A 23,374-nucleotide genomic window follows, 5' to 3' on the forward strand; every position below is an offset into this window, starting at 1 on the left:
GTCCTCTTCTATACAAGTAAAATTCTAACTGTCAAAGTGAGAGCTTCAAATGAGGAATCAAATCACAGACGAGCATGGAGAAATGCCTTCCTCTAGAAGCATATTTCACGTCTTGCCTCATTTATATTTACAACTTGAGAGAATCCCTTCAGGCATGGTGCACGTCAGCAGAGGACAGATAACTGTGAGCCATGAGGCCTAATTACAGCTGCCCCTGATTGTTTCCTCCGGCCTCCTGGCAGCTCTAGATAGTAACAAGGACAGGCTCTTATCTACCAACACAGGCTGGCATCCAGTTATTCAACAGGCCACTTCCTCTCTACTCCCCATGCTTCACTTGTCTGCTACTGAAGAGGAAAGGGGTTTTGTTCCAAATGGAGATGTTTGAAAATGAGACAGTTTGACATGTTGGGAAATACTTTTATTCGCTATCTTGCCTAGAGTTAGATAGAGTGGCATCAATCTTCACATCTAACTCTGGGCAAGAAAGCAAATGCCCGTATTTCCCAAAATACAATTCTATACCTCTAAAATAAAGCATTTTAGTCCGTATTTACATTTGACAAAAGCAGACCTCTAATCTTTATCTTAAAAATGGGGATGACTTTCTTTTTGAAATGGATATTTAGCAGTTTGAATAAGTCTACTGACCTGCAAAAAGAAAAGAAAAACAGAAACTAGAACACAGACGCACATCAGCCATCAATAATGCAAGGGTTGGCATTTGGTTTGTTTTGCAACTCTGTCATCAGTGAAGCATCACTGGTCTCCCTGCAGCTGAGGAAGCGGTGGGGGTTTGCCAGGAGAGGGGTTGATACAATGGGGGTAAAACCTAGTGATGCTGACACAAGTGGGGAAGATGAGGACATGAGCAGTCTGACAAAATCAGCATTTGAAGCTTAAAACATAGCCCAAATCTAGTATTGTGTAGTTTGTTTTAAATCTTTATCAGACCCTGTGTTGTAGAGGCTCTGAGGTTATGACTGACTATCTGCGTCATGATATCGCAGACATGCAGTTCTTCACTCGCCTTTAGAGAAAAGAATATTAAAAGAGGGTTTTTCCGTGGTTTAATCATCCAAGTGGAAATACTACAACTATCTGCTCAGGAGGACAAGATAAACATCCGGCTCTGACGTGGATGGAGATCACAATCAAGAGAATCTTACCAGCACAAACTTAGAATAACATTCACTATCTTTTTTCTTTCACTCTTTCAGCTATAGAGGACTAAAGAGGAGGTCTGGGGGAGGGTTAAAGAAGAGAGGAGGAGCAGACAGGAACAAAAAAGGAGACAGTGAAGCAGAGAGAGACAGAGAGAAGAGGACCAGTGAGAGTGATACACATGATCAGAGACTGCTGTTTAAAGATGGATTTAGGTTTGCTTCAAGCACTGGAGAGAGAAAGAGTCCTGGAGGTTCTTCAGAGAGACAAACAGCTGCGTACCATTGAAGAGGACAGGATAAGGTGAGTCGTTTTAGACCACTTTCATAAATACTTACTGCTGATGAAAGGGGAATGCATTATCTTCTTTCATTATCATTATGAGACCAGCAACAGACAAGGCTAACAGAAAGCAATCATAATGTCAGAAGATTTTGTGTTATTTTCTGTCGTACTGTCTTTCAGTTTATTTTATAATCTGGATGTTAAATTATAAAGAATATGTCAGTTTGAAAGGATGTTTAACACTTTCAAACTGAGAAAATAAGAATAACATAAGTTTTCTTTGTGAAAATAGCTTAAAGATGTTTTATTATTCCGTCCATCTTTATTTCAGGAGGATGAAGTATGAGCTGCAGGAGCTTAGAAGGAGAGGTGCAAAAAGTTTTGCCCGGCAGTACGGCGAGCGGACCTGTGCCCGCTGTCAGAGGCCGCTGGGAAAGTTTTGGAACTCAGGCGCAGTCTGCCACAGCTGCAGCCACCGCATCTGCAGCAAGTGCCGTGTGGGCATGGGAGCGGCGGGCTGGAAGTGCACGGTCTGCCACGCCTACAGGTGCAGTAGAGAGCTATACCACCTGCTTAATGCAAAGAAATATCTGACTCAGTGGGGCTCAAAACACAACACAAATGGCTGTATGTGTGTCATTTGAAACTCACTGTCTGGCTTTTATTCGTTTGAAACTCTTGTTTAGCCCCTTTAAACTTTATATTCAAACTTTCTTTAAAGCGTCAATATTTTTATTTTAACAATTTATCAAATGGCAATTGATCCTAATGATGCACCCTCAGAGAATTATCACCTGAATCTGCAACTCCTTTCGGCTTTATACTTATAGTGAGTGAGTTTCAGCTCCTTGTATAGCTGTCCGTCCTGCAACTTCAATGTTTTGGTTCACTGTCAGCGCTCTCAATGCTTGTTTTTCTCCGCAGCAGGCAGCTGTTTTCAGTAATAAATCAAAAAAGCTCTAAAAACTTGCTGTACACTATCCCTGCTCAGCTACAAACAGACAGCCAGACACAGTTAGAGACTACAGGTAAACACAGTGGAGCATTTAGCAGCTAAAGAGCCAAACATTTCCCTCAGGAATTGGTGCAGACCAAACACAGAGCAAAAAGAAGAGTGCAATTGGATTTACATTCATCAGACTTGTCTCCCAATTAATTATAATGTTGCTCCATAACTGCTGGATGTGTACATAAGCAACTATTTGCTAACTATATTCAATTAAAGGTGATATGTTAATGTTATATTTACAACTTGTTGCTACTGCCCTCAGGTGGCCAAAACAACCAGTTATTGCAGGATTACAGTATATTCAGAATATATCAGTAACTTCCCTCAAAAGTAAGACATTAAATATCTCTAATAAAATAAAACTCAAGCTAAAAGAGGCAACAATGATACCATTTACTAAAAATAATGATATAGTCAGGGACAGTAACTAGAATAGCTAACTTGCTACTTTTTCTTTTTCACTATGAATAGGTAAGTATGAGTGCTTATAATGTAATTATAATTAATTGTTATTATTCTTCTTCACAGGGAGGTGAAGTTCAAGTCTGGAGACTGGTTCTTAGAGGAGAGGGCAAAGAAATTTCCAGTCACTACAGGTTTGTTTAAAATACTGCATGTATTCACAATTGGTTTCCTTTTTGTTAGCTCGGTGGTGTTTTAAGCCCCCACTGTCTCCTTCCAGGCAGCGCTGTGACTGTTGACTTCAAAGCACCTAACCCTAACCCAACCCTAACCATAACGGGGACGTTGGGGGCTTAAAACACTGATACACTTTTTGTTATATAATGACTTTCAGACAGTCACAGGGAAGTCATAGTCAGTGTCCCTGTATGAATTGTTTTCATTCATAACATATGTTTTCTTTACAGACAAACATGAGATGGTTGGGGAGAGATTATTAAAGACCTACCATGTGCTGAGGTACAAGGAATCTCAACATATTTATTTTGAACGTTTGAATAAAATACTTGAACATAAAACACAAAGTAACATGTTATTGTCTGATATTCTTCACAGTTATATATCAGTTGTGCCTCCCACTCCTCCACCCCACTTGGATTATCAGTTTCTGAGCAGATCTGGGGTAAAATACATATATTTCAAGCATTCTTTTAAAGTAAAAAGTGTCAAATGTGTGAAATTTGAGCAATTAAATACTGTGTTTTGATCTGCAGGATTTGAAAAACTCAAAACCTTTTACCAAATCTATGGAGGATCTAATGGTGTCATTCACAAGTCATATTAAAAGTAAGTGTATGTATCATTAAACACGCTCTCCTATCAGTTAAATGGTCCACATTTATGAGGATTTCTTAACTCAACAACACAAAATTGTTGCCGTATTTGTACCCGTGTGCATCTTGGTGAGAAGGTTCTCAGAATTAACTGCATCACTTCCTCTGAATTCTATCACAATATAATCAGTTAAGCTAAATATGCGTGCACTAATAACCACAAAGGAAACATGCCTGAAATAATATTGTGCAATAAAAAAAAAACTCTGATCTCATCATCCTAACTGCACCGACTGAAGTTGCATCAGATGATGGGCACAGATAGCAGCGGCCATATTGCGTGCATTGCAAAATTTGGGACACCACACGACTTTTTGAGCCATTTGAACATCTGTCCAGGCAAAGAAAAAATGTTGTAATCGTTTTTGTGTGTTGCTCTGCAACGTCTGACTTCTTGTTTCTCAATACAGAGATTTCCACTTCTCAGAACGATGTGCGAGGAGACCTGCTGAGAGTCAACAACAGTCGGAGAGGGTCATGCTACAGTACCCAGAAGAGTCTCTCTGAAACAGACATCAACAAATCTAGCAATGTAAGTCATTCGCAACACTTCATATGTTTAGTACGGCAAAGGAAATCATTCAGCTGTAGGGCCTTAAAGATGTCAGTTCACCTTTACTAACCAACAAGTCTTGTTAAGAACAAGCAGTTGCGACAAGTTGAGCTGGACGTTTCTGAGAGTTTTCACAATCCAAATAGGCTGATGACACTACCAAACAAGGTTATTAAAGGGATCTTAAAGTAATCTAAGACCTTTACTGGTCACTAATAGTACTGATAATCCTGCTTCTTTTTTCAGCTCTTTAAAGGCCCCAGTCTTCCAAACCTGTTCAAGAAAAGCAAAGACAGCGACCAGGAAGGCTCTTCCACTGGGGCGGAAGAAGAAACTTCCTGCGGTTCTGAGTACTCTGGAGGAAAGAGAGTAAGTAGAAGCTGATAATAAAAAATCCCCAAATGACATCCTGTGATGGCTGAAATATCACACTACAGATTGTAATCATTTCAGCGTCCTAGCTCATAGAAAAAAAATCCTGCATTTTTCTGTTCTGTACTGCTGTTAATGTCCATCAGATAGTGTCTTTCTGCCCTTTTTAAACATGTAAATTTACCTCCTCAGGACAGCATTAGTAGCAGCATCAGCACAGACTGCGGCCCTTTCGAGAGCATCAGCATAGCAGGAGAGCTGGAGCTGGCTCTGGCCTACAACACCAACACTTCCTGTCTGGAGATCACAGTCGGCGCCTGCAGAAATCTCAACTACGGAGACACCAAGAGAAAGAAGTGTCACCCGTAAGGATGAAAACATAACTCTGTGCATACATGTACAGTATGACCCCATTTTGTTGTGGGATTCTCCATCAAAACCTCAGCATCCTGTTATTTCTTTGTGTAGATGCGTCAAGCTCTACATGCTGCCGGGAAAAAGCGACAAAATGAAGACGACAGTCAAGAAAAACACGACTGATCCGGTTTATAATGAAGTTTTAAAGGTAAAAGGAAAAACGTTTTTACTTCAACTGTTGTGACAATCAATGTGGTGTCGTTTCATGCTCATATTAAACAAAGTTCTTTGTCTGGTTCTTGACAGTATCACGTAGAGCGCCACCTGCTGTTTGGAAAGAGACTGCAGGCCACTGTGTGGCATTCAGGAACCCTAAAAAGGAAGGTGTTTCTCGGTGAGGTCCTTGTCCCACTGGACGGCTGGAGATTTGAGGACAAGGACTCCCAGCGCTTCAACTGGTACCCACTTTGTCAGAAGGTAAAACTTCATATGTCCAGCTCTGATGTTATACAGATGAGGAGAAAAGCATTAATGGTTCTTTTGACATCCATTGATCCTTTTTTAAATATGGGATTACATAACAATTGGTTATGTTATATATTTCGTTTGTATTTTTTGTATTTAATTGTATTAATATAGAAGACATTAGGTCTCCATAGTTGTCTAAAGGGATTGTTTCGAGGGTGCATGAGAGCTTATTTCCTTCACCTTTCTTGTATTTCTGTGTCCATCAGGCTGAGAGTCCAGAGGGCGGCGCTGTGGAGCAGGACGGAGGTGAACTGCTGGTTAGAGTCAAGCTCAGCTCCAACAACCAGGGTGAGCTCCTGCAGCTCAGCTCCCTTAAATGTCTGCAAGAAAAAGACACACGTCGCCAGATAATTTAATATGTATTTATTGTAACAATCTCATAACATTGCATCTGCATTTTCACCTGATTAAACATCTGCTGGGCATCCTTAAATTTGGATCAAATCTTGAAAGTGGATGATAATGTAGTTGTCCGTTTGCACACAAAAAACACCTAATGTAGCTTTTTTTATTTATTTATTTATTTATTCTCATCTAATTTTGACTCCTACTTTCTTAAACCACACGTAGCATTATACATTGTTTTTTGTATTGTATGTGAAATTGGGCTTTAAAAAATAAATTTGATTAAACTTGACTTGAGTTGCAAGATTTTCATCCACCAATAATGTGTTATTGTTTTTGAAAACAATAAGAATGTATGACTCATAACATATAACTCATAACGTAGGCCTTTTTATCTGCCAAATCAGTATACTGTATATATATCATATGATTGGAATAGTTATACTGATTACTGCACATTTTAACAATTGTATATACTGCTTAGTATTTGATCTCATAGTACAGTGTCATATTTTATAAATTGATTGTGTTTTGTTTGAAAAATCTCTTGAGAAACTCCAGCCGTCAGATAAAAGTAGCGGAGTAAAAAGTACAAAGTAGCATAACATTTAAATACTCAAGTAAAGTAAAAGTACTTCAAAATTGTACTTAAGTATCGTACTTGTGAAAATGTGCTTAGTTACTTTCCACCACAATGTTTAAAACAATGTTTAAAAGGAATGAAAGGCACCGTGTTCCAGCACTAGAGGTCAGAAGAGCGTCTCTTTTGGTCTCACAGAGGCTAACGCTGTGCCACATGGCAATGACCGACTAACTGTCCTTTCCCATTAATGCAAACACAGGTTAGAACACATGCGTCAGAGTGTAAATACACCTCATTATGGCCCTGCATGTCTCTTTGTGTGCAGGCCTGCAAGGTTTATTATGTGTGTTTTGGTGTGTGTTTATGAATGCATAAAAGAGTGTAAGTGTTTAATAATACATGAGGGTGTGATTATATAGCTATTTGTGTGTGTTGTGTTTAGGTGTCTGACTCTGGGTGCAGGCAGAGAGCTCATCCAGACAACGCCCATTTCTAAAGGGTGAGACCGAGCTGAGGACGGCTAAGCTGAGGAGCTGTGGCCCCTCCTGCCCCTCTGAGGGACCCCCTCTGAGGGGCTCAAATAAACCCTGGTAACTTCCTTTATCCAAGCTAAACAACTAATGCTCTGGTAACTCGTTAACCCGTACTTTGATTGAAAGATGAAGATGAAATTGATAATTATGCAGATATTTATAATAAATAAGTGGTTTACAACACTGTAACTTAGTTGTAAGCAGACATATGGACATCAATTAGTATTAATGTATTTGTCAACATCTATATTTGTGAAGCATTTGTCACAGTTATTGAATGACTGACAATCATTCCATTAGCGAATGGATAACTCGCTAATAAAGGCCATTACATGTTGCTAAAAAGCTCTGGGAGAAAACTAGTAAGAGGATGTCTGAGTTAAGATTTTTTTGTTAAGCCTCTGTATAATGCTTATACTGTATATGCTAAATAAATGGGGTTAGAGTGTTACTAGCTGAGGCTATTTTGCAGCATTCAATGCATCTTTCAAATTAAATTTCCTGATGTTCTATCAGAGGGGTCAAGCAGCTAAACATCCATGCAAATTAAATTACTGAAAAAGAAACTGGGATGATATTTCTGACAAATGAAATTTAGAGCCACACCCGGCCCTTTGACTTATTTCAGAGTGAGCTATCCAATGTTTCCTTCTGTACAATGAAGCCTTTCTTGTCTCTGTCTAAGCAGCACGGGAAAGACATGCTGAAGAAGAAGAAAAGTTCCTGTGGACGATGTGGTGATGTCACTTACATGGAATTCTCTCCTGACCCCTGTCTTATCCGGGGTCACCATGGCAACCGGTGTTGTATGCTCCAACAGGTGGAGTGACGTCAGCTTCCCTGTTTCTCGTCCAACGTCAGGAGAACATGACACGCCTCTTCCCAACAACAGACTCAGCACTTTAACATGTTTATAGTGCAGTATTTATATTTTAATAAAATAGTCAGCATTCATTCAGTTAACATCAAGCACATATGTTTGTACAGAAATGTTTTTATTTATCTGTCATACTGAATCATTTTACAATAAAAAGTATTTAAAGTGGCTATATGTAACTTTCAGTTTGTGTTGATTTCAGCGGTCCCATTGGACAAAAGCGGTAGTATTTTTACCACACTTGCTGTCGTACAGGTCTTTTCATTAAGGTGCTGTATAGAGCTCAACAGTCCCGCCCCTCCTCCGATAGACCTTGGGTTCCAGAAGTAAATTTCCCATTCATTTCTCCCATTGACGTCTGGAAAAATCTGTATATAAAGAGTTTTAGACCATGCCTTAGGCTAACCAGCTATGACGTGACTCATAAGCATACAACATATCATTTCGATTGAAAAAACGAACAGAAAATCCCCAAAAAGTCAAAAGGTACAAGACTGTGTACATATTTTCACTATCAAGCGAAGGAACTACTCGTCCCATAAACCACCGCGCACCACTGAATAAAGGTAGCTACGTTAGTTTAGCTAACAGCTAATTCGGCTAACTGCTAGCTGAGACAGCATGTAATAACTTTAAAAGACCCTCAAAATAAAACCTGAAAATAACCGTTAAAATATATAACAGCTGTTACGTCAGCTGTAGCCTGCTTTTTCCAGTGTTTAGTTTGAGTTAACGTTATTTTAGACAGACTCAAGCTGTCAGCTAGCGGTCAGCCGAATTAGCTGTTAGCTAAACTAACGTTAGCTTCCCGGTGCAGGCTAACGGCAGAAGCGAGGAACCGATCGTGATTTGTGCAGTGATGTTAATCCTCGTAAAACAGGATTATATGTTAGTCGTACATGGTCAGAAGTATGCAGAAACATTACCCCCAAACATTAGCTAAATGCTAACATCAACATGGGGAGTGTATCTAATTTATGTTCCCAAGGTCCTATGGGGAACATAGGACCCGTAACACGTGACAGTGGTGGCTGTTTTAATCATGTGACCGTTCTGTTTAATGTAATGGTGGCCATTTTTGGTTAGGTTTAGGAAATCATCAGCGATTGGCTTAGAATGAGTCATGTAATGAGGAGGTAACTGCATCATGGATCGACTAGTCTGTAAAAAGAATAATTTAAAAAAGTAACCGTTGACTTTTGGTTTCTTATATTGGGTCATATTATATTGCTTCTGCGAAAATTACCTATGGCCACGAGAGGTCGCCATCTAACAGCAAATATAAATATGTGTCCTTGAGCTGCTTGCACAATCAACCTATACGCTCGTTTTCTGGGTGAGGACGGTCTGGAATGTAGGCCTATGTAAAAAAAAATCAGGGCAATCCATCCAATAGTTGTTGAGATATTTCAGTGGTGGACCGACCTATAAAGACCTACATATTGCCATCCCTAAAGCCACATCACATCTACTTCAGCCCTCATGCACTTTCAGTCATACAGTGAGTGTACAAAGTAAAAACACGCAGATGTGTGATCATAGATTTTTCTTTATTGCCAATATGTTGAACACCTCATTATAAAATCTGAGTGTATCAATGCTACTCTAGTCCATGTCCAGAGAGAGGAGAGTGTTGTTGTACTGTCTGGGTCAGTCCATTGTGACCAAGCTGCAAAATAAAAACTATTTGTAACGTTCATCTCAACCCTCAATCAGGTGTAACATTAAAACAACTAAAGGCTTCCATATTTTTTCGTGACTATGCACCTTGGCTATGATGTGAAGACCAACCGCCTGGCACTGATCCCTGCAGAGGGACAGCCAAAGAGAAAGGCCACTTAGGAAGGTAAAAGCACACAACACATGCTCATCTCTCACTCAACAGCGGCATGACAGAGAACAGAGATGAAATAAAATAAAATATATTAAACCTAAGTGTCACAGTCAACACAGTGCTCTGAGGATGAAGACCTTCCTCAGCATGCTGTGAACTGCACGGCAAAAAAACAACTAATCAAAAGTAGCTAGATAGATAGCAATCTCCTTAACTGATTTAATGGCATGCAGCTGGATGTTTCCTACAATATAAAATAATAATAATTTACAGTTAAATCTCTTTAATTTAGTGATCTAAAGGAAAATGTATGGAACGTAAGACTGCTATTATTTTGGTCGATAATATATAAAACCTTTGAAACATTACTTTTTTCATTATCATTAGTAGATAGCAAAAATATACAAACCAAGATGAAATACCATTTTTAATGTCCCATATACAGTATAAATACCAAACTAGGGATGATTTTAAACTACCGTATATCAATATTAAACATTTGGAAGTGTTCAAATATAATGGAAAACAAAAACAACCGTACATTTTCCTGCTCATACTGTTTTGCCCCTTTCTGAGTGGTCGCTATTAACGACAAACTGTTGTTTTTCTTTCCACACGACAAACGGCAGACATAAAAAAGAAGCAAGGCTTTGATTACATATTATATGTGCACATCATGAAATAATTTGGCCCATCCCACTACTTCACCACACCGCTGGATAAAAAAAATAATGATGTGGTCTGAATTCGATCAAACTACAGACAATCATATACACGAAAAGGATCTGAAACACTAAGAAGAGAAAGATTTTGGCACTAAGTTTTCTCCAAAGGATTTGCCAAGCTCTGCACACCCACAACAGAAGTATGTCTCTCTGTAAGTGCTGCTTATACTGCTCCAGTTAAGACTGCAACTTATGCAACTGGGTATACATGAGTTTGAGCGTGTTTGTGTGTGTCCATCTGTGTCGGCCGAGATGTAGTGACCATTCAGAAAGGGTGAGTGGCTGAGGGGCCGAAGGCTTTTTTATAAGGCCTCGAACTCGTCGATCCTCTGCTTGGTGTTGCCTGATCTGATCTGTCGCAGGGTCTTGTATTTGTCGCGGCCGGCTCGAACATTCTCACTGTGAAGAAGGTCGTTCTGGGTGTTCTTGGAGTCATCACGTGCCTGAGCCAGCTCTGAGGTCAGGGCCTGAGGGGGCAGGAGAAGGAGAGGAGCCATGAGATGAAACCTTGAAAACAAGCCCCACAACTAATAAAATTCTAGCATAAAATCCCACCATAGTACTGCCACTCTGACTTCCCTCCAATGTGTCCAAAATCCCTGCCTCGTTCACTCATTCACTACTCCCTATGTAACAGACACTCATTACTCTATAGTGAGCAGTTCATTTTGAAACCATTATCATTTTGCGTCATCACTTAGTTGGCAGAAAGTAGTGCACATTGCCACGCAAATACAATACACATTCGCAGAGCACTGGATGCATTCATAATCGTAACCATAATATTTTAAACTGTATAAAACTGAAGTTGTGTCAAAGTCAGAAATTGTGGTCTGTGGCAGCTAATTTGCCGATCTGTCGAAGCACCAGGTGAGAAAACATCATCAAACTCAGGAACAAAAAGAACCTGGTCCCAGGATGGATAAAGGTGAGAATGCCTCCGAGCAATTTCAAACTGGGTGTGCAGCAGTAACACAGGGACAAATCCAGGTGCATTCTCACCTTACTTGTTCTAATTGGTTTGAACAAACGGCCACTCAATCTTAAGCAATCTCTGCTCTCATGCAAATTATTTGGTAAGCGTGTCAGCACTAGTACAGGGCATTATCCGTGATACATCAGTAAGTGAAAGGAAGTTAAAAGGAGGTGGGTTGAACTTGTGTCCTATTCCATCTATTTTAGCATATCACCTATAAAAAGGAAACAATACGTAGGGATCACACAACTATCCTCGAGTAGTATCACAAAATTCTCCGTTTCTTTTCTTGTTTGTACTTATTGGTCACTATTAGGGCGTTTTCACACCTGTAGTTCGTTTGCTTTGGTCCAAATCAGTTGGTGAGTTTGTAAACTTGGAGCGATTTGCCCTCGGTTCGGTTTGGCTTGGTTTGGTTTCACACCTGGAAAAATCCAAGTGTACCAAAATGCGCCATTACAAATCACGCAAGAACGTCCACTCCTCTTATTGGTCGGATGTGTCTGGGGGTGGCAGCAAAAAAGTAAATACAGGAAGAAGGTCCTGTGTTCTGGACTAGTGCATATTTCTTGCATCTCCATGGTCAAACCAGCTCATTTCGTTAAAATGACAATGTCATTGTTTCGTGAGAGACGTTACTACGTCTGCTCTGGTTACAGAGACTTTGCTCTGCTGTGCGGTGTCTCCAATTTTAGCGGCAGCTGGTTTGACCACGGAGATGCAAGTGACAGACGGCGAACTTGACTGCAGTCTATTTCTGTGATAGAAACACTGCAAGCTGCTACAGTTTGCTGCTCTGCTGCATCGCAGATTGCTAAACACACCTGACTACAGGAGACATTAGCTCAGACTTGCAGAGTATGTATAGTTGGTGCAGTTCGAGGTCGGATCACATTCTCACCACAAACGAACCGCTCCAGAGTTCGATTGAAAGCGTACCATGACCTCTTCAAGCAGGTCTTCGGTACGCTTGCTTGGTCCGCTTTTGGTGCACACCCGAGCGCGAATGCCGCGTTCTCACCTGCCCTGACGAACCGCATCAGCGGGAAAAACGAACTCTAGTGCGATTCAACCGAACTAAACGAGGCAGGTGTGAAAGCGCCCTTAATACACAATAGGTCCAATTGCAGGCTTGAGTAAAGTTCCTCATAATCAGTTATTTCTTTGTGGCCGCTTTGTGACACCAGAGAAGATAAACACATACAGTAAGGCTCAGTAATATGTGAAAAGGACTTGAATTACAGTATATAGTGAGATATATCTGTCATCACACAAAATAAATTAAATAATGTTTCTGCATCTTAAGGGATGATTGAATGTGTGAGGTGTTAATTTAATTTGGTGGTTCAGATCGTCTCCTCACCTTCAGTTGTTTCTGGACGCGCTCGTTCTTCTCAGCCTCAGTCAGGCGATCCTCCTCGTGGCGGTGGTCGTTGATGCCTTCACTCTGCAGGTCAGCGCTGTGTGTGCTGTTGTTCTCTTCGCTGGCGTTCTCCTCGCTGTCGCTGTTTTCATCCATGGGCTCGTACATGGGAGGAGGTGGAGGCGGTGGGGGCGCTGTCATCACCATGTGCAGCTCCTCCTTGGTCTTTATCAGATTCTCCTGGGCCTCCTGAGCCTGGAGAGAACAATCAGTTACACACAGGGACAGTCAGTTTACTCTCCTTCATCTCTGAACTCTGGTAGAAAATCTGATTTGTTTTTTTTAAATTTTCAAGTCAAAATTTTTTTTTGGCAAAAAATGTATATTTTAAGTATTATTTTAAGTAAAAACACATATTCCCACCCTGACCCACATTTGTTTTCTTTTCGGTATTTGATTTGTATGAGGTTTATGACAAGCACCCAGAACAAATGGACTGGGAATTTCTTATTTGAATCACTTACAATAATTTTGGAAGATTGTGCTGAGATGTACATGTTCTTATTTAACGGTTTTATATTATTTATATATATATATATATATATATATATATATATATATATATATATATATATATATATATATATATATATATATTATGGCATGCCATTTAGGAATTTATTATATATGTAAAGTCTGAATATATTGAATGAAAGTCTGAATATATTGAATGAACCTTGAATATATTGAATGAAAGTCTGAATATTTTGAATGAACCTTGAATATATACTGTATATAAATGAAAGTCTGAATATATTGAATGGAAATCAGAATATATTGAATGGACTATGAGCGAATCAGCAAGAAATCTACCGTCAGCAATTTTGAGCAATGAAGAGATTATTAAAACACTGGCGAATGCATGTACGGGCCAAAACACTGGTTATGGTAACCATATCTAGTACCGTTCTCCCAATGAAGAAGTTTATTCACTTTTTCATCATGTAAGACCGAATGAAAGGAACCTCTCTGGTCAGGCAGGTCCCTTTCATTAGGCTAACGTCAAAACGCCTTTCGTTCAATATATTCAGACTTTCATTCACTATATTCAGACTTTCATTCAATATTCAGACTTTCATTCAATATATTCAAGGTTCATTCAATATATTCGAGGTTCATTCAATATATATTTAAGGTTCATTCAATATATTCGAGGTTCATTCAATATATTCGAGGTTCATTCAATATATTCGAGGTTCATTCAATATATATTCGAGGTTCATTCAATATATTCAGACTTTCTTTCAATATATTCAGACTTTCATTCAATATATTCAAACTTCACATATATATAATAATTTCCTAATAATAATATAATAATAATAATTATTATTAGGGCTGATGCGATTAAGGGCCGACGCAACGCGATTCTTTTCTTTTTTTTAAATCGCATTAATCGCATCCCTGCATTTATTAATTTATTTTACACTTCACTCGGTTTTGCGTCATGCCTAACAGGCTACTATTTTGACCCTTTGCAGCACTGTTACTTATAATCAAGCTGCCCCTTCCTCCTAACACATCCTGCTGTTGTTTGCAGGCTGCAGGCATGATGGAGAAACACAGCAGCAATAACTCTGAATGGAGCTTTTTATTTTCCAAAACTCCCGGATGGCTTGTAGACAAGTCGAAAGCCATATGCACGTTGTGTAAAACCAAATTAAAATATCACGAAGCACGTCAAGCTTGAGCTTCCACCTACGGAGCTAAGCATAGTAGTACAGTTAACGTGATGCTACCCGCTAGCGGGCTAAACGGGTGGCAACTAACTGCAGACCTGTCAGCATCGTAGAGGACTCGGGTCTTTAAGACGTACTACGGTTGACCTGTCTTGTTGCAGTCGAGGGAGACAGTAGTTTCACCATACACATACCACAGGGAGAAAGCAGCCACACTGGAACTGCTGCAAGGTGCTGCAAACGCTGTCTCATTAACCGATCACTGGACATCAGTGAGTTATCAACATTATTTAGGAGTTACTAAACACTATATTGACTCTAGTAAGGATAGGGATTTTTAGTTTTTTAGTTAGGTACTTGGAGGAATTGTGCAATAATGACAGATTCACACATTTTTCTTTTGTTTACAGTAAATAAATACTTACAAATCTTAAAATCAAGTTCATAAAGTAACTTTCTTTGCATTCATTTGATTCCCAATCAAGATATACTGGTAAAAATAGCTTTCCATTGTTAATATGTACTTAAAAACTGTTCTGAAATGCAAAATAATAGAATTTTAATCATGTGATAAAATATGCGATTAATCGCGATTAACTATAGACATTCAGCGATTAAAAAAATGTAATCGTTTGACAGCCCTAATATATATATATATATATATATATATATATATATATATATATATATATATATATATATATATAGACTCACAACTACCTTATTTATTGGACAGTTTTGGCAGGTTAGAGAATGTGTAATAGCAGTGAAAGAGTCTAAACAAATCTAATTTAGTCCTTATAGCTACTGTATAACATGTACTTGTATGCTGTAAATTGACAGAAATAGCTGAATGAGCCTTAGTATACTGTACACTGTAGGTTACCCTCAGTTAAAGATCTCACCCTGAGCTGCCATGTGTCGGCCTCCTCCTCCTTGCGTTTCTTAGCCTCCTCCAGCAGGCTGATCTTGGCTGTGTGCTCTGCCAGCTCTGCAGCCTGATACAAAACAACAGGAGAAACACTTATTTAAGGGTCCAGATTTAATACATGTAGGTGGATAAAGACATATAACCTTTAATCAGGTAGTCTCATTGAGATCAAGATCTCTTTTGCAAGAGAGGCCTAAATTCAGCAAAAAGAAAGAAAACCAAACATAGCCAGATAAAACAAAATCACATAGAGCATAATTTTTGTAAATGCTCAAACTGCACAAAGAGTGAGTCCTGATGTTCATGTAATGCTACAAATGTAAGTTAATGTGCATTTCCGTGCATTTCTATCCTCTACTGTGGGGATATATATATATATATATATATATATATATATATACACACACACACACACACACACACACACATATATACATATACACACACATACATACAATTAGGAGTTGGTCCATCAAGAATTAGTTGGGCACTAATTCTTCAGTCAGCTGCCATTAACCATTGCAGAAGACTAGGGCGCTACGAGATGATGATATATACCAGATGATAATTACAGTAAAAGAGTGCCAGTCAGAGCTCAAACGAATGAAAACGGAAGTAAATGTAGCATTTATGTTTGTTTCATGTATTAATTTGAGGTTACAGTCCAATCAGAGTTTATTGAAAACTTGAATAAAACATGGCACTAAAGGTTTGAATAAATGTATATTTGATTTTTGAGCAATCATCTTAGCTTTAAAAGTATTTAGAGATCTCAGTACTATCAGAAAAATGGAAATCAATAGTATAAAAACAGAGGCCAACATTTTGAGTAGAGCCTTCTGATGAATAACTACAATCTGCAGGTGCTGTGGTACATTCCTTCTGACCCCCACAATAATGGGAACAGCTTGTCTTTCACCAGACTGAACTAACCGGAGGCTCAGTATTAAACGGTACACCTTTCAGCGTCAAGACACTGAACAGACTCCTTTTTGTTATTTTACAGGTGTTTAGCTGGAAAACTTGTCCCTCAGTGAAAACACAGAGATACGGTGTACTTTTATGAATAAGTTACGTGCTTTTAAACATTTAAAACATCTTGATAATACAACTCCCACACACTGTTGTGTGGGAGTCCACACTGTCAGTGGAAGTTGCAGGGTGACTTAATCCATTGCACAAGCACCATAATAGGGTTTGAGTATAAAGGGTGTTGAGCAGGTGTCTGTGCGATAAAACTGTGAATGTGGAGAGGGAACCACAGCTTTACTATCCAGGCTGTTAAAGGGGAACAGGGAGCAGCACACAGTCCTGTGGGTGGTCCACAGACGAGCGGCTCAGGGTGAGGGGGCGGTTGGTCTGATGTAACGGGGTGTGGTTCAGCTGGACGCTACAAAGTGGATTTGTCTGGAGCTACAGTAGCCAGGCACTGTTGAATACACCACCCTGAAATGCTCCTGGTATAGACCTGGACAAAGTGCTAGCTGAATGTAGTGAGAAAAGGTTTTCATTTTTTTTTTTCTTGCATACAAAGTAGGGATGCACCGATCCGACTTTTTCAGTCCCGATACCGATGCCTGGGCTTTGTATATCTGTCGATACCGATCCGATACCGTTGTTGAATTAATAATACACTGTATACCTTCCACCTTATACCTTCCTTCCATCATGTGGAAGAGACTAAAGGCACCAATGTTTAGTTTCCTAACTAAACATTACTTTCCTAACTAAGACAAAATGACATGTATGTAATGTATTGAATTCTTATTTATTTGTACACTCAACTCTTCCAGCATGCGACACACGTGCGACAGAGGGAGAAAAAAAAAAAAAAAAAAACTGGATCAGCCCATGGATCTGTTAATATTTCCAATCCCCGATCCAGCTATTTTGTCCATATCGGGACCGATATCTGATCTTAATATCGGATCGGTGCACCCCTAATACAAAGTGCCAACTTTTGAGATTTTTGAAATGAGCTTTTCTTACAATATAAAAAAAAAAAGCAAACAGACAGCCTTTTTCTATATCAGTTGTGCTACAAGCTATACGTATAGCCATAAACCTGGTTTAAAGTCCCTAAACAATTAAAAATACTGACCAGCTGCTCCTGACTCTTCTTCTGGTCCTCAGCATGGCGGGCAAGCTCCTCTTTAGCCAGTAAGGCAGCCTGGCGCTCAGCCTCAAGACGAGCTGCCTCCTCCTCGGCTCTCCTCCGCTCCTGCTCCAGCACCATGGCTCTCTTCTGCTGGTCCTGCAGATCTGTAATAAATAAATATAAGAGATATGAGACAAAGGAAAGAGACTGATGTCCCAGCCATAGCTCTGGGATTTTGCTCTTTCCATTTTACAGGATAAGACTGGTATTATTCAATATTTTTCTTTTGTTAACAAAGACCAAGAACAATGCATCTTCCAACAACCTGTCAACACCTTTCAACACAAAGTTCCTAGCACATTGGTTCCTACTGTAGACGTAAATCTTAACAGAACACACATTTCTTAGTTTTTTTAAAATAGGCTAAGTGATTTCCTAAAACATCTGAGCATTGTGGATTTTTTGGATAGTGTACTTGTTGGGGACTATTTTCAGTCATTGATTAATACACATTTGGTGATTCAATTCGCTAAAATCATTATAATCTATGAGCATGATGGCATATCATTTTTCTTAGTATATCAAGAATGGCATAACAATAATTGGCAGAAGACCAAACAGATAAAAAAAAAAAAAATTACAATGTGCAAAAAGTAAATGCGTCCCATTTCCTGTGCATACTGAGGGGTATTCCCAGTGTATATATAGAGATACTGTAGTGAGACAGAAGATAGCGACAATGGTCTAATTTGATAATCTGAAAAAAGTACTGGGAAAGCAACCTCTTTCCCAATAAGGTGGAATTTCAAGCATTTAAAAACAAACAATGCAAATCATCTGGAATAAAACTGTGAGCAGAAAACTTGTTAATCATTACTAAAGTCACTTAATGATCTTCTTAGCCTGATAGCTTACTTTATGCAATTTTGTCAACAATAAAATGCTTCCTAAGGTCACATTTTTAAAGAAACACAGTTGGTTTCTGCTTAACTGTCTGTTGATGAGACTGCCACAAGTAGAAACAGGTAAAAATAAAGAGTCAAACAATCACAAATACTCTTTCTGGTTTGGACACTGAACAAAATATAATCAAAATACAAAATTAAGATTACTAACCATCAGGCTTTGTACACACACAGATTACATCACTGCTATAGTAAATAACAGATGCTCATTGTTTCGGCAACAAACAAGTAACCTGCTTTCATAACCTGTTAGCCTCACGTTCACCTATCCGCATGTACACACATGTTCTAACTATTTTCACACACGCACACACTGACTCACACACTTTGTATTCTCAGAGTTAAGTGATGAATGAGACCCTCTCACCTCTCTCTGCCTTCTTGGTCTTCTCCTCAAACTGGTAGAGCCTCATCATCAGATCCTGCTTCTCTTGCTCCATCTGCTCCTTCTCTTTCTCGATGGCCTCTCTCTTCTTCTTCTCGTTCTCCAGCTGGGCCCTGCAGATAAGACACAGCCGTCGTGAGCTGACATAGTCGATGCATAGTTACAGCTGACAAACGACAGTCGGTGAGCACCGCACACGCACACGATTGCACAAGCTGCTCTATTACTGCTGTTCAAAAAAATTAAAAACACCTCATGCATCGGTCATGTACACTAAACTGGTGTAAAAAAAAGAAATAATCTATTCAGCTTGGAACTTGGTGGAAGGGTGTAGCATGGGCCAAGGAAGAACCCATTACTTCTTGAAGTGGATCCGAATCACGGGGATGGATACACATTATTTTTCACTTTCAATAACATTGTAACATAGGGCATTTGTGCTGCATTCATGTGGTGTCAGAATAAATCAGAAAAATTAGTACCTGACTTGAAGAATTCATGTGAACGCCCCCTCATGTTGGAGCGTTAATTATCCTTGTATTTACATTGGTATCTACAGTAGATTTATAAAATGTAAATGTTTTAATTTAACTATTAAAAAAGGAAAAACCTTTGTCATCATGGGCCAAATATTTCTGTTGGAGGACCAGATTTGCCACACTGTGCTATTTGTACTCCAGCTTTATTATTAATTATTCTATAACTTTTGCTGCAGCAACAACAACCTAATGTCTCCCTCAGGGTTTAATTATGTTTAATTTAGCCATCTTAAGGGACTTGTCACAAACCATCTAGTAACTGTGTTTGGACACCAGCCCAGAGCCTCTGCCACAGACCACTGTGACTACTGTGTGTGTGAACCCTAACTCTGTCTGCTGGTTCTCCTACTGGTATTTAATGTGTTGTCTGCTCAGCGATACATCGCCGTGTTTGAACAGCTGTAAGAGACAGACAGTGGTCCGACAGCTGTAGCTAATACAGGGGTCAACATCTATTCACTTTCAGTTCAGCCAATTCAGGAAGCACATTTCCCACACTTAAAAAGGAATGCGGTGTTATTGCCCAATGAATGGAGGTTTCACTTTACATGTTGAACTGCATGAATTAAAAGTGGCTGCAAATAGTATCTGCCATAGGTAAAGCTGGCTCAGACAGCAGAGAACGAGGTCATACTACTCATAAGTGCTCTGCTGGTCTTAATCTATTTTATGGAGCACCGTCTCATGGTAACAACAACATATACATGTTTCCAAGAATCTGTGTACCTCTCCATCTGTTTCTGTTGCTTCTCCTCTCGTGCCTGGGCCTTCATCTGCTGCACCTCGATCGTGTCTGGCTTGCGGCGACGCATGTACAGCTCGTGGTTGCCCATGCACAGCTGCAGGATGCGCTTGTTTATGCGCAGCCTCGGTGCATAAAACACAAAGTCCTTAAATTTAGAAAAGAAGAAACAGACATGAGGAATAAGAAAGAGAGGAAAAGTGCACAATCACCAGTCTGAATACAAGGTTTAGCTGCCTGTTCATTGTGCTTTGCTGATAAAAGGACAAAGACTCCAGCAGTGGCTCTGAGTGGGTGGAGGGACATTTTTAATACAGATTACTGTGACAACCCGTACTAAAGCGACTGCTCCACTTATTGAGAAAGGCAAAATAGCCTGAGCTACACAGATAAGGTACAGTATAGAACACTTTTAAGAGTTTGGGGCCATCACTAATAGCATTGCCTGGAAAGTGGCCCTGGCTATTCTGTATTCTATATCAGACTGAGGACATGTCTAATGCTTTTTCTCTTCACTACAGAGAAACATGATGCCACAGGAAAAACGAAAGCAGAGAGCCCAGGTATAGATGCACACTGAAACTTAATAATAGGTTTTGAAAGCTTAATTGTATCTAAAGAGAAACAAGAACTCTTAAACTGGAAAAGAGAGACTTTTAAGAGAAGTATTTCAGGGTTTAGAAATGTCTGCGTGAGTAAACCTAAACGCTGGCTGATGCTGCTGAAGTATTACTCACCGGAGATTTTTTGTCGATGGGCTTGATGATGAATTTCTTGTCGTTGAAGGAAATGTTTCTGATCTCACTCCAGGGAAAGCCAATCTTTGGGGTCAATCTGAGGAAGTGACCATATGAACACGAACGTTATACTGTGATACTAAACTGATGTATGTGGACCACAATGTTAACTGGCACAACTTATCTATTTGACCAAAAAAAATATAAATTTAAGAATGCACATTATAAAACAGCCATTTTCCACTGTGCTGGGATCCGGCTGCGTTCCGGTTTTGTTCCGCCACGCGCTATACCACACCGGAAGCATCTCAGAAGCGGAGCGTCTTGCAGATTTGATTGTTTCTACAAGTACTTTACAGAACAATCACGTGTTTAATAAACTCGTATCTACCTTTCACTCCAAGCACTCCTACAGTTAATCTCCATGCCTTCTCTTTTCTGGTGTTGTCCTGATAAAAAGAATCTGTGATGTGGCATTATGTTTTTCCACCTCCAAGATGAATCTCTCGTCGTCCGTGGTGTTGTAGAGGAGACGTATACGATATTGGGGGATGTGTTTTGCTAAACTGACTGGATTCTCTCACCGTTTCACTTCCGGCCTGGCTGTCTGAACGGCCCGCGGAAAAATAGACCTGGCGCGTATCTTTAGAGGAGCGGAGCGGAGAGCCACTTCACGCACGCTTCTGGGATGCGCCGTGATGCATCTGGTGGAATATCAAGCATTGACTTGAATGGCTGCGATTGCTCGCGGGGCCTGCGGCGCCTCCAGAACGCAGCGCAGACGCACTTGGTGGAAAATACCGGTAACCCTGACATTATTTGCAATGGCACCATGTAAATGTTCATTGCTATGTGGACCACTCACAACTGTACATATTGCTAGTACCCGATGATCCCAACAGTTTAACAGTGCCCTAAAAATATTAGCGTTTGCATGTGCAATGACTATTTGAAATTAAATGAGGACAAAACTGAAATTATAGTTATTGGTGTTGATTCTAAAACAGGACAAAATTATACGTGGACTTAAAAGACATAAAGCTTGGGATTATTTTTTTGCCTGAGAAATACTGCAAATGTTAGACTATATCTTACTCTTATACAGTATATTTCTGATGTAAAGAAACTGATTGATGATTTGGCTTTCTCTCTCTGGACTGTTATTTTTAAAGCCAAAAATGCTTAATATCTGGTTTCAGTCATATATGACAGCAAATTAAGTATATAGTTTATAGTGTTTAATAGTTTGTGTACTTTGTGTGAGACATATTCAAACACAAAACGATTTCAGACAAGTCATTCATTTCGATCAATCCACTGCTACATACTGTTGTGTTGGAATAAAGGCTGGATTTCTGTATCCACTGTTAGAGTATGAGGTATGAATCTGGGGTGTGGCTTGCCGTTCAATTGTGCCAGACAAACGGAACGGATGCCAATCTCATTCAGCACAATACAAAGTAGCACTGTAAACATTGACAAGCCGATAGTGTTGTAATCTAGAAAGGCAGCCATCCACCTCGCAGCGAAACTCTGCTGTGAAACTGTACTGCCTAAACTGGAATTTCACCCAATTACTGACCCTGACACATGCCTGTGGAATTGAGAAAACAATGTAGAAGTCATCTCAATGATTGAATATTTCTGTCAGAGTCTCGCAGTTTATGAAGCCGTGCTTTATCAATGGATTCATGTTTGTAGAAAATATTGTTGTGGTGATGCGGTTTATAAAATCTTGCTGCCTGCTTGCAGTGATTTAGAAAAGGAACCACACTGTGGTTGGTGAAAATGTAGCTGGATTTCATTGGTAAGTCTCTGACCTTCTGTGGCATGTATAATGTGTAGTGTCTGAGAATAAACCTGATGGGAATATTACTATTTGACAGCAATGGCTTGTGGAACAAGTACGTCAAAAAACACGAGTAATAAAATGTATTTTTCTGGTGCAGGTACTGTTTAAGTCTGGGTAGATTGAACTTTTTGAATTATAATTACAAAAAGTAAAACTAACAATTATTTCCAATATCGATTAATATACTGATTATTTTCTCAATTAATCCATTAATTGGTTGGACTATTAAATGTAAAAAAATGTGGAAAATGTCTGAAAAAATGTCCTAAAACCCAAAGTGTGTGAAAAATCCAAATCTATTCAGCTAACTATCACACAAGACAATAAAAGCTGCCAAACCTCACTTTTGAGAAGCTGAAACCTATGTATGTTTGCCATTTTTGCTAGAAAAAAATGACGATTAATTGATAATCAAAATAGTTGCAGATGCCGATAGTAGCCAGTGTGTCAAAGAAACACGAATAAAACATATTTGAGAATAAGCGAATCCGATTTCTGACTGGTTTTACTGGGTGTTTGAGTCGAATGTTGCTAAGACGAAACCCTGGATCAAGAGAACTTCTAAAACTCAGCCCTATAAAATGAGC

General features: G+C 39.4%; 2 protein-coding genes across 3 annotated transcripts in view; one reads left to right on the top strand and one right to left on the bottom strand.

Annotated features, from left to right (window-relative positions):
• Window positions 1-1,250: 1,250 nt before the first annotated feature.
• On the top strand, window positions 1,251-8,075 carry sytl3 (synaptotagmin-like 3). 2 transcript variants are annotated; one of them, XR_013503456.1, is made up of 14 exons: window positions 1,252-1,467; window positions 1,781-1,996; window positions 2,987-3,054; window positions 3,328-3,379; window positions 3,476-3,542; window positions 3,634-3,706; window positions 4,164-4,285; window positions 4,553-4,675; window positions 4,871-5,043; window positions 5,147-5,243; window positions 5,342-5,512; window positions 5,770-5,851; window positions 6,934-7,081; window positions 7,713-8,075. XR_013503456.1 is itself a non-coding variant. In XM_078275228.1 (12 exons), exons 1-12 carry the CDS (start codon window positions 1,346-1,348, stop codon window positions 5,917-5,919), a joined length of 1,434 nt encoding a protein of 477 aa, XP_078131354.1. In that variant the 5' UTR covers window positions 1,251-1,345; the 3' UTR covers window positions 5,920-6,200. The 2 variants fall into 2 exon arrangements, 1 of the variants encoding a protein (XP_078131354.1); XM_078275228.1 differs by lacking the exons at window positions 6,934-7,081; window positions 7,713-8,075 and having other exon boundaries at window positions 1,251-1,467; window positions 5,770-6,200.
• A 1,357-nt stretch (window positions 8,076-9,432) lies between these two features.
• Window positions 9,433-23,374, bottom strand: part of ezrb (ezrin b) — a 39,015-nt gene continuing 25,073 nt past the window's right edge. The window contains exons 8-14 of the mRNA XM_078275227.1: window positions 20,936-21,032; window positions 20,183-20,346; window positions 18,900-19,030; window positions 17,571-17,731; window positions 15,444-15,536; window positions 12,800-13,054; window positions 9,433-10,927 (exon numbers count right to left, since the gene is read on the bottom strand). Of these exons, the coding sequence (XP_078131353.1) occupies window positions 10,763-10,927; window positions 12,800-13,054; window positions 15,444-15,536; window positions 17,571-17,731; window positions 18,900-19,030; window positions 20,183-20,346; window positions 20,936-21,032 (1,066 nt within the window). The 3' untranslated portion in view covers window positions 9,433-10,762. The remainder of the gene's footprint in view (window positions 10,928-12,799; window positions 13,055-15,443; window positions 15,537-17,570; window positions 17,732-18,899; window positions 19,031-20,182; window positions 20,347-20,935; window positions 21,033-23,374) is intronic.

Source organism: Sander vitreus, chromosome 18, assembly GCF_031162955.1.
Source record: "Sander vitreus isolate 19-12246 chromosome 18, sanVit1, whole genome shotgun sequence".
In the NCBI taxonomy this organism is placed as follows: Eukaryota; Metazoa; Chordata; class Actinopteri; order Perciformes; family Percidae; genus Sander; species Sander vitreus.

What these genes read in the sequence shown, in the direction of transcription:
- sytl3 (XM_078275228.1), top strand. Translation starts at nt 1,346, where the DNA reads ATGATCAGAGACTGCTGTTTAAAGATGGATTTAGGTTTGCTTCAAGCA. An exon ending in ATTCACAAGTCATATTAAAA is followed by an intron (nt 3,707 to 4,163) that starts GTAAGTGTATGT and finishes TTCTCAATACAG; the next exon opens with AGATTTCCACTTCTCAGAAC. An exon ending in AGTACTCTGGAGGAAAGAGA is followed by an intron (nt 4,676 to 4,870) that starts GTAAGTAGAAGC and finishes TTACCTCCTCAG; the next exon opens with GACAGCATTAGTAGCAGCAT.